Source organism: Neolamprologus brichardi, chromosome 11 (assembly GCF_056152115.1).
Source record: "Neolamprologus brichardi isolate AB-2024 chromosome 11, ASM5615211v1, whole genome shotgun sequence".
Classification (NCBI taxonomy): Eukaryota; Metazoa; Chordata; class Actinopteri; order Cichliformes; family Cichlidae; genus Neolamprologus; species Neolamprologus brichardi.
In genome coordinates this window covers 3,879,765-3,896,334 of record NC_142114.1, presented here as the reverse complement: position 1 = coordinate 3,896,334, position 16,570 = coordinate 3,879,765, and the positions used below count along the sequence as shown (strand labels likewise).

The 16,570-nt window shown below is 42.9% G+C and overlaps 1 protein-coding gene across 2 annotated transcripts in view; it reads right to left on the bottom strand.

Moving 5' to 3' along the window:
- deptor (DEP domain containing MTOR-interacting protein) overlaps positions 1-16,570 on the bottom strand; it is a 42,143-nt gene that overhangs the window by 11,145 nt on the left and 14,428 nt on the right. For both annotated transcript variants that reach the window (XM_087847999.1, XM_087848000.1), the window contains exons 5-7: positions 6,259-6,437; positions 948-1,130; positions 44-196 (exon numbers count right to left, since the gene is read on the bottom strand). In XM_087847999.1, the coding sequence (XP_087704125.1) occupies positions 44-196; positions 948-1,130; positions 6,259-6,437 (515 nt within the window). The remainder of the gene's footprint in view (positions 1-43; positions 197-947; positions 1,131-6,258; positions 6,438-16,570) is intronic.

Below are 16,570 nucleotides of genomic sequence, written 5' to 3'. Positions count from 1 at the left end.
AGTGGCCCATTACAAAATCCACTCGATATCTATGTTGTCATACCAGATTTAGGGTTGCAAAGGACAGGCGGACTGCTGCTGAGTGTAGGACTGCTGCTGTAATAACCACTGCTGCAATAACCGATGCTGCCACAGCTGCTGCTCATGCTGCTCCGACGAACTCCGACAGACACCTTTATCTCTTTTGTGGGACTCACTGAGACAGAGAAACACAAATCGAGTTGTTAGTCTGAAAGACAGCCAGAAAAAAGAGAAAGAAGGCAAAGCAGAATAAAGGCTTGATTTACAGCTCACCAGTGTGGCCTCTGGAGCTGCAGACCAATCTAAAGATAGGAAAAACCAGCACTACATAGAGCCCCTTACTTCATTCATATAAAATATTGAGCCTTTTCTCATTGGAATATATTGTGTAACCTCCTAAGTAGGTTAGACTTTTAATATCTATTTAATAGTTTTAAATGTGCATGCTTAACTTTCTCTTTGGTGAGACAGAGACTTTGTGCTCTGCTCTTATGCCTAGTAACACAAACAGGGCTGCTCTGTTATCTTTATAAGGCAGACACCACCAAGGACACAGGTTACGGAGAGTGGATTTGGGTATGTGTGTCAACAGAAGATAAGGCAAACTGGATAAATATGCCATTGAATCAAATAACCAGGGGCAATATTTAAACTCTAATAAGAGTAATGTTTCATGAACACATGGACACAGTGAAGGTTTCCTATGAAAGGTGACAAACTTCCCAAGGTCTCTACCAAACGTCTGTGAATACTCTCACGGAGGAGCTGGGGTTCAGCAAAAGTTCAGATTTAAAAAAAAAAAGTTTTACTTTTAAAATGACTGAAAGGAGGACACAGATTATTTAGCTGATCTGTCAGTTTGGAATGAAAGGAAATAATGAAGCAAAGCTTTTACACAGTTACTGAGAGTCAGATGGAGTGTGCACCTGAGAGAAAGCTGGTGTTGCCTCCGTCAGAGCTTTGTTTCCGGAGACAGAAGGGACTGTCGTGGCTCTCTGGGATGCTGCGCCCTCGCTCGTGAAGAAGTTCCATCAGTCGTCGACGTCGCCGGAAGTTCATCCTGAACTGGTAGAGGAGCGGCCCATCAACAAAGTGATTCTTGTTGGTGACTAATAACAGGGAAAATGGACATGAAGATCATAAATACGTTTTGTTATGTATCTGAAATGTATAATCTTACTCCTATTGAGCCATGATCTAGAACCTCAAACGCAAGTAACAATTTCCCTGGAGCTGAGCTAGAACACGATGACCACTGAGAGCACTGACCTCACTTATTTTCGCTGTGCTGATAAGATGAGATATGAGTACAACTTTATCAAGTACAACAAGGTGAAACTAATCACGTAAACCGGTCAAACTGCTGTCAATGTCTCTGCTCTTACTGTGGTTTCAAAAGAGGTGAGATGCACAGTTTGAGAGAGAGAAGAGAAGCTGATATTGTCAGAGTCACATAATGCCCACGTGATGTCTTTGTTAACCCCCTCATAGTATTTTGGGGTGTTTAATCTTTTCAACCAACCAGCTATAGACAGAAACCCAATTTCCTGTTTCAGGTTATGTAAGTTAACCTCTTCAAGCCGTCTAGAAATGAGTTCCTGTTAATACTCACCCACAAAACAATGTAAAACAGCACAATACTGTCAGGGGCTGGGTCTGTGACCCAGCGTCTTTTCATTTATTTAGTATGGTTGATTTCCTATGTTAAAATAATGTTAAATTCAGGTGTTATTCTTAAGTTAAGGGTGTAGTTGAGTTTTTTTTATTATGTATTACTAATGAGATACGTTAAGTTCTAGTAATATTAGTTTGGTTGAGTTTTTAATCTGGTTTATGTTTCTTCTATGCCTCCTTGTCTACGTAAGCTCTCATGGTGTTCCGTGTCTCCCCAGTATGTCATGCGTTTCATGTCTGTGCTTTTCATGTTGTCATGTCTATGTCCCATTGTGTTTCCGGTTTTATTTTGAAGAGTCTTGTGTTCCATGTTCATTGTGTTTTGCTTCCCCTGTGGCATTCAGGTTCATTTATGCCAGCTGTGTTTCCCCACATTACCCTTTTGTGTATTTAAGTCCTCTGTCTTCCTCTGTTCTTCGTTTGGTTGTCTGCTGTCTCAACGTCAAGTCACAGCTGGTCACAGAGTTTTATTTCTATTGCTTAGGTTCATGTTTCATGTTATAGTTATAATAGTAATTTAGCTGCTCCCAGTTTAGTTTTGCACCAGCCTTGCCTTGTTTTCCGTTTTTGACATCAGCACAAAATAACCGGCTCGCTTTTTGTTAAAGATCCAGTTCCGTCTCTCCCTTGTCTGCTTTCGGGTCAGCTCCACAAACACACCGGCCATTCTGGCTGTGACAAATACAACATCACTCCACACTGAGATAGCCAGACTATTAAGGTTTTAGTGAACCTAAAGTATATTTAAATAATTGATGTTTCTCAATGTCCTTTTACGGAGAAAAAAAAAGAGAGCTGTAGAAATCATTACTTCCTTCTTAGTAATGTCTGCTTCTTATTGGATATTGGATATATATATATATATATATAAATGTTATGTTCAGATTTGTGTGTAATGCATTACTGTAATCAAATTACATTTTTCAGTAGTGCAGTGACTCATTAATGTAGTAAATCAAGCATTCACGTCACAGTTACAATTATGTCATTCCTCACGCTACAAACGTTTTTCAGCACGCGGGCAGACAGGATGTAAAACTGTAAGAATGACTTTCTGTTCAAAGATGAAGCTTACTTTATATACTTCTAATCACAAATAGCTGGAAGAAAATAAAAATCCATCCCAAACTTACGAGCTTAAAGGTCTCGGAAGGTTAAAATATAAAGTAAGTTGTAAGAAGAAAGTCTAAATGCACAGGTGTCCACTAGTGCATGTTATGTTATTACGATAATCATTACATAATGAGCCTTCTCATAGTCATTTCTCATTTATAGGTATCATGCATTTTTATGAGCAACACACATTTGGCTTGTGGCCATGTCACGCATCATTTTGTGGTTTCTGTCAGCTCAACAAAGTCCCTTTATTGTGTTTTTTAAAAGTAAAAAGCCTGTACTGTGCTTTACACTCCTCTTCACAGACTGAAGTGAAATGCTGGTTTTTCTTCTGTAATCTGATTTCTCATGTAAAGCCTCACCCCTGGTGATGACAGCTGGCTCCTGGCTCATTGCCTGTTGCACAGTGATATATCAGCCCTGCTCTGTTTAATTTAAGCATTACCTGGAACTCTGTCATCTGCTTATTCTGCCTGTCTGTACCTCATTCAGAAGCACAGTGTAGGAAAACATTTCCCCCAGCGTGCCACACTAAGCACACTGACCAAACACAGGCTTTGGGCCAAACACAAAGTAGATCCATCCAGACCAACCATACATCGTACAGATGAATGTGACTACGGACCACAACAGAAAAGAACAGAAATCTGGCCGGCTTACTCTCCACCCCTTTTATAATGTGTTTTTCATGGGAACTCGGGGTGTGTACGAGTAAGCTATTTATAACTTTACTGCAACACAGTGTTGTTAACAACAAACACAGTCCACATATTATTTCTGTAATACTAGAGAACTAATTTTTACAAGGGGGATGGCAGTGCCGTGTCTCTGTGACGGAGCAAATGAAGTTTTCTATCACCTTAAATAAGTGACGTAACAAGGCTGCTGTTTGTGTTTGTGTGTGTGTGCATGCGTATGTGTGGAGTAGCACCACTTTCCAAGTCCCTCGAGATGCTTAGTTTTGCAGCAGTCCTTGAGAGATGGAAACTAGGAAGTGAACAAGAGAAAGAAAGAGGGGCCAGATGGACCTACTCTGTGACGACAGGCATTCAGGCTGAAGAGAAGCAGTAGCAAAAGGGAAGAGTTGGTAGGAATAACTTGATAACATATGATAAACCACCATCTGTAGGTTATCATTGCCTCTCTGTTTAAATCTGTCTGGACTGCAGAACATGGCAACCATGATGTACAGCAGTGGCATTTCAAAAACGTTTTGTTCCTTTTAGCTATCTACAGTCTGGAATCCAGACATGACAACCCCCAACACTGTTGAAGACATATTTTCCTTAATGAAAATACAAAGGTCATGTGATCTCTCTGCAGCAAGCCAAATTAAATCAGACATGGACGGGAACCAGAGAAATTTCATGATGCAGTTATGACCCAGCAGAAACTCATTCAGGGTCCAAATAACCATCATTCAGCAAAATGCCAACCTGTCATGGAAGCCCTGAACAACAAACGCAGAACCAAACCCCCTGGAAAAATACTGACATCCACAGTGTGTGAGTCAAGCATGTTCAGGAAAATGTCAGTGACACTTTAGCAGGTATTAAACGCACAGTTACAACTGGACACGATATGAATGTATATGTCATCGATTACCCTCCACACAAAATTGTGTCTGCACAAACACAAGTGTTTAAAACATTAAATTTGTTCACATGCAAAAGCACTTTTAAATCAGTTGAAACCGACCTTTCGGAAAAACTCACCTCATCTCTGTTTATGTGCATGTGTTTGTTCCTCATGTCTGGGTTTTCCCCATTTAGCTCCCACGTTCACCTCCTCACATTTATTCCGTGCCTCCCCAGCCTGTCTTGTCCACATCTCATCTCCCATTGTCACTTCCCTGTTCCCTTGTTAAGTCAGAGTGTCTTAGTCCGCCTTTCTTCCTGTTTTATTTTGACAGTCACGTGGTCTATGTTAAGCGTGTTTAGTGTTGCTTCCCCTGTGGCATCATGTTCGGTTGTATCAGCTGTGTTTCCCATTTGTTTCCAATTCCCCTGATCACGTCCTGTCTGTATATATTGTGTGAGTTTTCCCCCGACCTTTGTCATCACATCTGCTTTACCCGTGGCTCTCCTGTGTCCCTCCCGTGTTTTCAGGGTTTCTCTAATGCTCAGATTTCTCTAAAGTTTTTCCCCCAGTTCAGGCGTTCCTCTGTTTAGTTTGTTTTTTATGTTTCTCCCCGTTGGGTATATCTGCCTTAATAAACGGCACGCTTTCAGTTAATTCCTGTTTTCATTTTTTGTGGTCTGCATTTGGGTCCTCACAAAAAAACACACGCTTCACATGTCAACTGCATTGTTACTTCTTTTACATAAGTTCTTCAGTTATCTGTATGATTTATTAAACATTTATTTGCATTGGCTTATACTCATCTCATTGAGGCTACTGAGGAAGAGAAGAGTGATCTCCAACTGAAAACTGCAAAGTGTGCGAAGGCCAGAAACAACAATCCGCTGCTTGGAATATGGCAATAAATCTCTCCAAGAACTTTGCAAATATTCCATCGGAGAAAGTGATTCTCAAGCTGAGTGTATTTCGGCACCATGCAAGAAACAAAAGCTTGATTTCCAGCAGGTGACAAAAGCAGAGGTAACAGGGTTTCTATGGAAGCAACGCTGTTGCCACAGTATTATGTGTTTTTTACCAACTAACAGTACATGAAGTGAAAGAGCTTGTGTTCTCATTAGGAAGAGGACTTGTACTGCTATGTAGGCACATATATAGTTTAATAATATACATTTAACTGGCAATCACATGGGTGAAACTGCATCTCAGACCGTGCAAAATAGCACAAAAGTAATGGAGCAATGCCCCAATGCAAGTAATTACTTTCTATAAGTAATGTATTGAGTGAAGGACACTGTCTCAGCTGAACTCTGGACACGCCCACACATACATATACACTGATATGCACAAACTCATCCCCCCTCCCTTTCCAAACGCCTTCGACGCTTATTCCCTTCCGATGCTGACAGTGGATCAAGGAGACCAGCGCATGCAGGCCCGGATGTACTGTCTAATTTGGCTGTCTCTCACCCTTCACCCACCCCTGTTGTTTGTCATGTGTTTCTTTGGTGTATTAAGAGTTTTTTCATGTGCTATGTGCAGAGGTGTTTTTTTCTGTTCTCCCTGTTGGAGCTCAGTCTGGGGGGAGTTATTTTTTTCTCCTTATCTTTCCTCATGTGGTGCATTTTCCATTGTTATACCTCTCTGACCTGTCTTCCCCATGTGATGTTTTGTGTAATGTATGTATGGTCGGATTGTAAGATGGCGCCGCCATTGCGTGCAATAGGTCGGCAGCCACATATCTATGACACTAAAACGGTAAACTGGTAAACCCTTTGCTGACTACCAATTCAACAGGGAGATAAATGATTGTACTGATTAACCAAATGACAGGAGGAAACAAGGCCCTTCCCTTGACTCCATCCTCACCATGCTGGATGATCCCATGTTCAAGAAGCCTCCGCCCCAGCTGTTCAGCCTCTTCCCTGGTTGGCATCTCCCCCTCCTGCAGCAGCCAATCGATGAACTCTGAGGCTACCAGCGTCCGCTCAAACGACTTGCCTTCCTCCTCTCTGGTTTGCAGTAGGTTGTTCTCTGTGTTCATTAATCTATGGAGAAAATTAGAGCGAACAGAGTAAAGAAGTGGAGACGGAGGGAAAGAAGTGATAGTGGGGTGTTGCACTAGGGAGGAAATTTAGCCTTTTCATTACACTCGAGATGAAATGGCACATTTGGTGCACGTGGTGTTCAGCATCGGTGATGCAGTATGTCAGTATCCTTAAATGCCCATTTTAAAAACATTTTTAAATTTACATTAAAAGGTAAGGTGGGGCAAATTTATTTAAAGTTACAGTGATTTTACATAAAAGTCTCACCTAGCTGTTGGAAAATAAAGTAAGGTTTTATGGGAGCTACGAGCCTTTGGTTGAATGAAAAGTAAACTTTCTTCAGAGGTAGTTCCCTGTGGAGAAAACCTTATAAACCAGCAACTCTGGTCATTCCTTCACTCTCTAATCTTCACTTTCAAAATGCACAAAGCCTGTGCTGTAGCTGTCTCCAGATTAGCACATGAGCAGTGTGCATAAATTCAAGCCATTCCTTAAACCTCATATATCAAACCTACACGATTACAAAGTAAGTACCCTGAGGCAAACCTTCTGGATAAGCTTCACTGATAAATGGAGGGTTGTTTTTTGGATGTAAAGGCACAAGATTTAATATAGTTTCCACAAAAACACAAAAAACAAAACAAGGATTGCATTAAACAGGTTCTGAGTGGCACCCGGTGACAGACTCAAACAAAAACGGGCAGAACTGTCGACTCGTTCGCTTTCCCACTTTCTCAAAACCACATTCACACCTGTCACTCACACGCAAGCACTCACCAGCCTATACACTTAAGCAATGCCATCAAAGAGCTGTGCAAGTTACAGAGGGCTTTCTGCCATATGCATGTCAAAACACATGCTTAAAATGAAATACAGCCTCAAAGATGTTTTTTCTACGTTGTTGGTCCTGTTCTGCTTGCACAAAACGTATTCCCACATTCAGTTTTAGTGGCTCATCAATCATTCACTGAGCAGTTAATATCACAGCCTGGACTGTGTATTACACACAGATATCATGTATGAATGAATCAGCAGTTTGGAGATTTGTATAAATAATCATAATATTCAAAGAACTTATTCAAAGAAGTAATAATTTCAACATCAGATACATCCAAAAGCTTTGGGGGATTTGGCTCCAGACTAAGAATCAGCCACTAACTTAACATTTGATCCAAGCAGGACAGAAGAACTAGTGATGGGATCATCTTTAAAGCTATATTAATTTAACTATGGAGGATACAGTTTCCGTAAGTCCCTACCGGATCAGCGATTCAGTGATGAGATTAAACCCGAATCTGGAGATGACAGACATATTAACGAGAGCTACTCTGGGCTTTTTTTTTTTCTTTTTTCTTTTTTTTTTTGTAGAGTTAGAAGAGAAGATGCTACTCCCATGTCTGTGTAGTAACTATTAACTATTTCCAAAGAAACCATCTGATTAGTTTGGCTTAACCAAAGCCAAAAAGCTGTTCAAACCTCTACAGACAAGTGTGCAACTATACTCAGCCAGGAAATTGGCAACATAACCCAAATGCAAAAAGGCACTGGTATAATATGTAAGTTAATGAGATTTAAACATACTGACAGGTTAACTGTGTCTCTGTTTCATGCCTTTATTCTAAGCTAGGCTATGGACTCTATTGCTATCATTGGAGAGTGGCCCTCTCATCTAATTCTCAGAAAAGAGCAACTATGCCAATACATTTCCTGCCATGCATTTATTTATTCACTTTTTGTATAGGCAATCCACAGTATATCATTAATCAGTATATGTAGTAGGCAAGTTTTACCTGGCACAGACAAACCTCCTACTCTTTTTCGATGGAGACAAATTAATATTTGATTGGAAAGCTTTAGCGACAAAACCATTAGTCTCCTGACAGAACAGGTTCTGTGCTAAGTAACACAAATAGAGAGGCTAATGAAAGAAATGAAAGTAAATGGAAAACTAAATGAAATCCAACTCAGGTGCAGGATGTGAAAAGCCGCCTCTATAAAAAAAAAAGCACATCCATGCTCTCACTGTGGTTCATTAAACTTTGACTGACATCCATAGAAAACCGAAACTAGTCAAGAGAAGAACTATGACGTCACTGAGTTGCCCACAGGGACATAGTGTTAGCCTCAAATTTCAACCTTTGGGTTGAGTGAAATATAGAACAAGTGCAAGCCCGGTGTTGCTCAAGTCTTTAGTCATTTAAAGTCACTGGCTGGTTTAGATGCAAAATTTTGAAGGATTGGTGGCTTTACTGGAATAAACTGCTATGGCTCACATTAGCAGCAAACATCACAACATGCTGTTAAAAGAAATGGACACAATGTTCCACAAGATCTGTTTACACAATGCAATTTAATCCATGTTAACAGGTAAAGTCAACAGATCGTGTTATGCTAGCTCCAAGGGACAGGCTCAGTGAAGTGAACTGAACTTTGAATAGTAACCACTTAAGTAATAGAAAGGACTGTGACACTTTGCATACACATATAAATGGATCATGGCAGCATTAAGTGGAACAAGAGGAGTTACCACGACCCTGATATGAACTCAGAGTGTCTGTTCAGTCAGTTTACCTAACTCCGAGTGACAAACACTGAGACTTGGCATTTCCCTGCTTTTAAATTTAGTCTTTCATATGGGTGGGGTAGTGATGACTCTATGGCCAAAGAATAGCTTTTAAAGGATGCAACACTAATGGTTATGTAAGATGGGCATGGTGATGTGGTTTGCACTTCTGTCTCCCACAAGAACCTAACTGGTTTGAATGTATCTTTGTGTGACGGGCATCCTCCTAAAGTCCAAAGGCGTGCTGATTACTGGCCTTCTAAACTGGCTGTAGGTGCAAACAAGAGAGTGAGTGGTGGTCTGCACCTATGATGGGCCGATGACCTGTCCAAGGTTTAGCTCTTCTTAGGGTTTCTAAGAGAAATATAAAGAGAGAATATCTTGTTCTTGTACTTTTGGATTTAACAGCAGCATTTGACATAACTGATCACAGTATTTTGATTGGCAGGTTAAGGTCTTAAGTGAGCGTCTCTGAATCATCTCTAGAACGGTTTTCTTTTTTACCTCAGATAGATTTTTTTCGGTTGCTGCTGACATGTTTATGTTCTCATCTGCCACTTTGTCATGTGGTGTAAACCCAAGGTGCAGCTCTGTTTGCACTACAACCACTTAAGACACATCTTGCATCTCATATAATTGTTATGCAGATGATATCCAGTTGTATACTTCTTTCTCTCTAACAAATGTTGCAAAAATATCTGTCATTCAAGACTGTATTGATGCTATAAATAACTGGGTGACAGCTAAGTGTCTTTCACCTACACTGGGAAGACTGGTTCTCTTTTGTGTTCCTGACAGCTTTGTTCCCACTGTGATCAACAACCTTGTGTATTTGTGAATAAAACGACTGAACCTATGGTGAACATTTGATGATGTACATTTGACTAGGCTCTTCATTTTGATAAACATTAATAGCCTTGTGTGTGACTGCCTCAGTCGAATGGTGTCTAAATCAGAATTAGAAATGATTATTCATGGCTGTTTCCTCACAATTGGACTATTTTAGTACACTGGCCTCAGTAAGTCATCTTTGAATCACCTACAGATGGTCCAAAATGTGGCTGTGAGGGTACTTAGTAGGTCCTCTAAGTTGTCTCATTTGAAACCAGTTTAAGATCTAGGTGATCACGTTCAGAGCTTTGGATGGTCAAATGCCTGTTTACATTACCAAACTCTTTCTCCCAAATATAAGGTGCAGGTCCCTGAGGTCTTCTGACCAAAACCTGTTGGTGGTTCCTTGTTATAGACTGAAAACTAAAACAGACTGTGCATCAAGGTTGCAACTTCTAAACTATGAATGCTCTTCCACTGAGATCTGTGGACTCAACTTTCAAAGAGCAGCTTCAATTTTAATTTGTATAGACTTGCTTTTAACTAGTGGATATTGCTGTAGTTTATTATTAGTTTTGGGTTTTTTTTATTTCCTCTTTTTGTGAAGCACTTTGTGACCCTTATCTTGAAAGGTGCTATGAATTATTTTACTTACTTTACCCACCTGCCATCTTATCATGAGTCACACTATCACAGAATATAAATGGGATTGCAGCAGTGAGGTGTGGTTTTTGGCTGAGCTGCAGGATACCAGGTGGGGCAGATTAATTCAGGGAGCAGTGCCAGGTGGAATGATTGGCTCACCTGCTATAAGTTGCTGATCAACTTCTCTCTTTTATGTAGTAGCGTGCAAGGGCTGAATGGGGCGGATGCACTTTTCTCCACTGGGCATGCTCCAGTGGACCTTGTGGAGTTATGAGTTTATGCAGTTGTGGCTACTTACAGCTTAATAAACTAAATGCATGCACTTCCTTTACACAGACTGTGTAGCAAACACATTATGTGAACGACACCCTGTAGTGCCAAAAAAAACCCCAACTTGTCATATCAAATAACCTTTACTTCTACAGTCCTAATCTCAGGCTCTTAAATGAAGAATTAGTTTAACACCTTTACTATGACATAAGTTCACTTTTGCAATACTGTACTCCAATCTTCTTTTTTTTTGCCTCCATGCTAAAAAGTTTGATTCCTTTTTTGATGAATCTTCCTCTTTTAATCACTTATTATTACGACTTCCTACTGAAACAAAACAAGATTTTCCATCACTGGAAATGTCACATCTCCTCGCAAACATAAAGCAGTGACCACACTCACAGCTATAACTTATGACTGGTATGTTAAGGAATTAAAGGTTGTGTGTATCTGACAAGAAAAAAAAACAAAATATAGGTTAAGCATGATGGATGTCTGGAATGCGGAAAAATGGTCACCAATAACGGAAAGTATATACAATTTGCAGCTGAAGTAGAAAACATGTAAAACCGCCAGTACACTGAGTGAGCGCTGTGGTTCCTTGAGGCTGACCAGGCTCAGACTGAAGGGCGGCCTTGGGAATGAAAAGCAGTCTCTGCTTTTGAAACTGGTGTGTTTTATAGACTTGATAAGTCCTGTGAAATCAACAAACATCGCTGCCTGCCCTTATCTCATTGTCTGTACGCACTGATGTGGCAAACGGTGATGAAAAAACATGAAAAAAACACCTGCATGAACGTGGGGAATGACAACAGCAGCGCACAGACAAGAGATTGTATCTTACATCTTGTAATGTACCTAGATTAAATCTCAAATGCTGGCTAAGGTGATCTGTATCAAAGCTGTGCAAATGAAATCATTTCTGTCAAATTTTCATGTTGGCACAGCGTCCTTCCAGAGTTCAAAGACATGCATTAGGTTAGGGTTTCCACATTCATAACTGCGTCTCTCTGCGTTAGCTCGACAGACCTTTATCCTGCCCAGAGTTTACCCTTGAACAGGCTCCAGCCCCCTATGAACCTAAACAGCATAAGCAGAAGAAAACCAAGTAACTGAACACTGTTGTGTGTGCACCAATGGGTAGAAAACCCACTATCCGTCACCAAAGAACATAACTCACAGGTGCTCCAGTGAGGCTACCAGAAACTACTGCAGGTGTGAATGTATGTGAGGATAGAGCAGTGTTAGGCTAATCTCAAAAAGGCTCAAATTAAGCATGTAGGTGCATCCTATATATGACCTGTTGCCAAAGGCAGCTCGAGATTAAACCGCCAACCCTGAAAACAGTGGGCAGCCTGCTCTACCACCTGAGCCACTTGAATTCAGCTACTCAAAGGTAATTTATTATATCAGAGATCTACATGAGCATGATTATCCTCTGAAACTCTGGGCTCCAAAACTGTGCGGTTTGGGTGCTTCAGATGAGACACTCATCATATAATATTTTACTGTAATTAATCAAAATTGCACATGACAGAATAAACAGTTTTTGTCAAACAACGAGTCACTAACACTGATGTTTTTGAACCTAAACATTTTCAGCTGCAACTCTGGATGGTACTTTGACCCTGATCAGGGGTCTCTAAGGAGGAAGAGGTTAAATTCTGTAGAAATTTGGACATAATCAACAAGAGTGCAAATGCACACACACACACGCACAAACAGCTACATGATAAACAACGTTTTAAAGTGTCCCCTCTGTCGCTTAGGAACTTCTATCAAAATAACTTCTTCTTGTGGTTTGTTTGCAGTATGTTGTTTATGTTGTTTTGACAGTTGATGGTATCACAGATCAATTAACGTGTGACAAGAACTGTTTATTTTCCAGTAGAAGAAAAAATAGATGTGAAACTGGCTGAAGGAAAAAACACATAAAAAAAATATTTAAAAAAAACTTTTTATGTAACACCTAATGGTCATGTAGTTTGTACAGTGGTGTGGGCAGTGTTGGGAAGGTTACTTTTAAAATGTATTCTATTACAGAATACAGAATACATGCCCCAAAATGTATTCTGTAACGTATTCCGTTACGTTACTCAATGAGAGTAACATATTCTGAATACTTTGGATTACTTAATATATTATCATGCTGTTTACAACTACATGAATGTACTATTGCTGTGATTTATTACTGTTACTGAAGGTCCACGGCTCCGAACCCTAGTAAAGGGACCTCTGGCTAATACCGTGGGTTCTGTGTCGGGCTCGTAGCCGAAAACTAGCTTTACTTTGTTGTCCGGGTCAACTTTGCTAGCGAGAGACAGAGAGAGGCGTTGAAAGGCTGCTCCAACGGAACTTATTGTTTTTGGAGGAAAACACGAACACGGTGTACTGTCGAGTCTTAATAGCTTACTTACAACTGGGCTCGTCAGGCACTCTTCTTGGCTGCAGTGGTTATTATTATATTTACATGCTTCCAGCTCCCGTTTTTGCTCATGACAGCTCGTACTTTTCCTTTTTCTCCCTCCCTCGCTCACAGACACATAACGTGTATGGCAGTCCATTCTCCCTGCAGCACGGACTACACTGCCTATGATGCTACATTCTGTAGAGCTATACCGGTAGCATTCTGCCTATTAGCTTAGCACAACAACAACAAAAAGGGCTCTCTCACCCAGGAAACACGCAGAGAGAGAGCGTCCCCCTGTAACCATGGCAACCGTAATGCTGCCGCCTGGAACAACAGAACGTAGCTGTCAAACAAAACCCAAACACGCCTGACCCGCGACAATATGAAACAGGGAAGTACCGCCGTGTAATCCATTTATTTCAACAAAGTAACTGTATTCTAAATACCACCTTTTTAAACGGTAACTGTAACGGAATACAGTTACTCATATTTTGTATTTTAAATACGTAACGGCGGTACATGTATTCCGTTACTCCCCAACACTGTATATATATATATATATATATATATATATATATATATACATACACACAGTGTTGGGGAGTAATGGAATATATATATATATATATATTCCGAATATATATATATATATATATATATATATATATATATATATTCGGAATATATATATATATATATATTGTAACGATGGTTAAATGTTATTTTACAGTGACATGTTGGTTATCTCTGCACACTGTTGTTATTTCTTTAAGATACATGTTTGGTTGTGCTGCAGGAAAAAGGGAGTTAATGTGTGCAGGAAGGGGAGGGGGGTCCTTGTTGTTGCGTGACTGTGCGGGGCTGAAGTGAGGTGCGGTACGAGGGCACTCTCCCCTGAGTTAACGGCCCGTTTGCCTGTGTTACCGAATAAACGGACAAACTGAGATCCAAACGTCTGGTTCTTGTGAATGTTACACTGGTGTCAGAAGTGAAGAAAAAAAAAAAAAAAAAAAAAACCCCGAAAACGCCCGACACCCTGTTGCTGGCGACGCTGACCGTCACGAGACACGAGGATGTTGCCGAGCAAGATTAAGAAGGAGACGGAGGAGAGGGAGGTTCGTCCGCACTCGCCTGCCCATAGAGTGAGGGAAACGGCGCTGCGGCTGTCTGCTGAAGCTGGATTTTCTCCAGGTTTGACTAGGCTCGGGAACTTTTCGCACAGCGGCCGCGATTCCGGCGGGAAGGAGTCGACCTCGTTTGGCGCGCCGTCACGTGATGTAAACAAACATGGCGGCGCCCAGCAAGTTCAGCGGCAAGACGCCATGGGAAGTGTTTATTGCACAGTTTGAGCTGTTAGCTGTTGCAGGTGGCTGGTCTGAGGAACATAAAGCTCTCCAATTGGCTTTGTGCCTGTGTGAGGATGCAGCTGCATGCCTGCTGCTGCTGACCGAGGAGCAAAGGGGAGATTATAATGCTCTGGTTGGGGCACTTCAGAGACGCTTCGGCCAGTATAACCAACCAGTGCTGCTGAGGTCGGAGTTCCACAACAGACGCAGATTGCCAGGAGAGCCCCTTCGCATTTTGGCCCATGAAGTCGAGTGTCTTTGCCGGAGGGCGTATGACAGCATGCCACCATCAGTGCAGGCGGAGTTAGCTCGGGACCAGTTCCTGCAGGCCCTGAGCCCTAAAGAGCTCCGTATGCAAACTCAGCTTGCTCGACCGGCCACACTCAGTGCAGCCCTGGAGCTAGCCTTGGAGAGGGAGATGCTTGCAGGATCCTCTGGGGGCGCTGATGACACACATGTGGTGAGGGCTATGTCAGCACCTGTGGAGCAGATGGAGATGCCAGCGGGCCTGTGCAGTTTGGTTCAGATGGCTTCTCTGCAGTCGCCTTCCCCTCGGGCTGGCCCACGCCGCCGACCACAGAGCTGCTGGGGATGTGGACAAGTCGGACACCTCATCAGGCAGTGCCCCAAGCTTGCAGCGGTTCAGGGAAACGCCCACGGGCCCGTGTAGGTGGGAGTACACGGGCCAGGGAGAACAACATCCCCACACCACCGCCATTTCCGCCCGGTGCGGTCATCGCTGTGGGCTGGACCCAGGTTGGCGACTTTTGCCACGTTCCAGTGATGATTGCGGGGGTGTCCTGTACGGCCCTTCTGGACACGGGGTCCAATGCAACGCTGGTCCGACCCGATGTTGTCCCAGCCGGAGCTGCTGTGCAACCAACTAATGTGCGACTTAAGACTGTGACCGGTGATCTGGCCCCAATTAGAGGGAGGGGAGTGTTCCAGTTTAAGGTGGGGGACCTCGGTGTGCCTTATGCTGCCTGGGTGGCTGACGTGCAGGACGCCTGCATCCTTGGGCTGGATTTTTTGCGAGCCATTGGTGGTGTACTGGACTTAGGCAAAGGCTTCCTCGTACTCCCTGATGGGAAGAAGGTGCAGCTTATTCCTCCCCCGGTCTGCCCAGCATCTGCCGCAGCGTCCACCTCCACCTCGGAGACCCCTGCAGACCCGCCAGCAGAACAGCAAGCGGGAGAGGAGGAGACGCTCTCAGCAGTGAGGAGCATCTGGTCAAAGAACTGTGAGGGGCTGACTCCACAGCAGCAAGAGAGTCTATGGCAGGTACTAAGAGAGTTTAGTGACATTTTTGCCCTGAAAGAAAGTGATGTTGGCTTGACACATTTGGTAGAGCACGTCATTGAGACCGGGGATGCCCACCCTATTAAAGTGCGCCCCCGCCGCCTGCCCCTGGCTCATCAGGAGGCTGCTGACAGAGAGTTGTGTGAAATGATGAAGGCGGGCATCATAGAGCCATCTGATAGCCCGTGGGCCTCCGCTGTGGTGATGGTGCCTAAGAAAAAAAGCCCAAGGATGCGTTTCTGTGTGGACTACAGACCACTCAACAAAGTGACAAAAAAGGACTCTTACCCCCTTCCCAGGATTGATGAGTCTCTCGATTTAGTAGCCGGATCCTCCTGGTTCTCCACCCTGGACCTGCGGAGTGGCTACTGGCAGGTGCCAGGGTCCCCTGAATCCAGATCGAAGACAGCCTTCTGCACTAACAGGGGACTATGGCAGTTCAAAGTCCTGAGCTTTGGTCTTTGCAACGCTCCTGCTACCTTCGAGAGGCTTATGGACAGTGTGCTGGCTGGCGTCCCACGGCAACGGTGTCTGGTCTACCTGGATGATCTTCTAGTACACGGGAGCTCCTTTGATGCTGCCCTGGATGCCCTGAGACAAGTGTTGGGGAGGGTGGCGGCTGCAGGCCTGAAGCTGCACCCCGACAAGTGCCACTTCATGAGGAGAGAGGTAGAGTTTCTGGGCCACAAGCTGGGTCATGAGGGCATCAGCACTTTGGAGGAAAAAATTCACACCATTACTGAGTGGCCCACACCAGCAGACCAGAAAC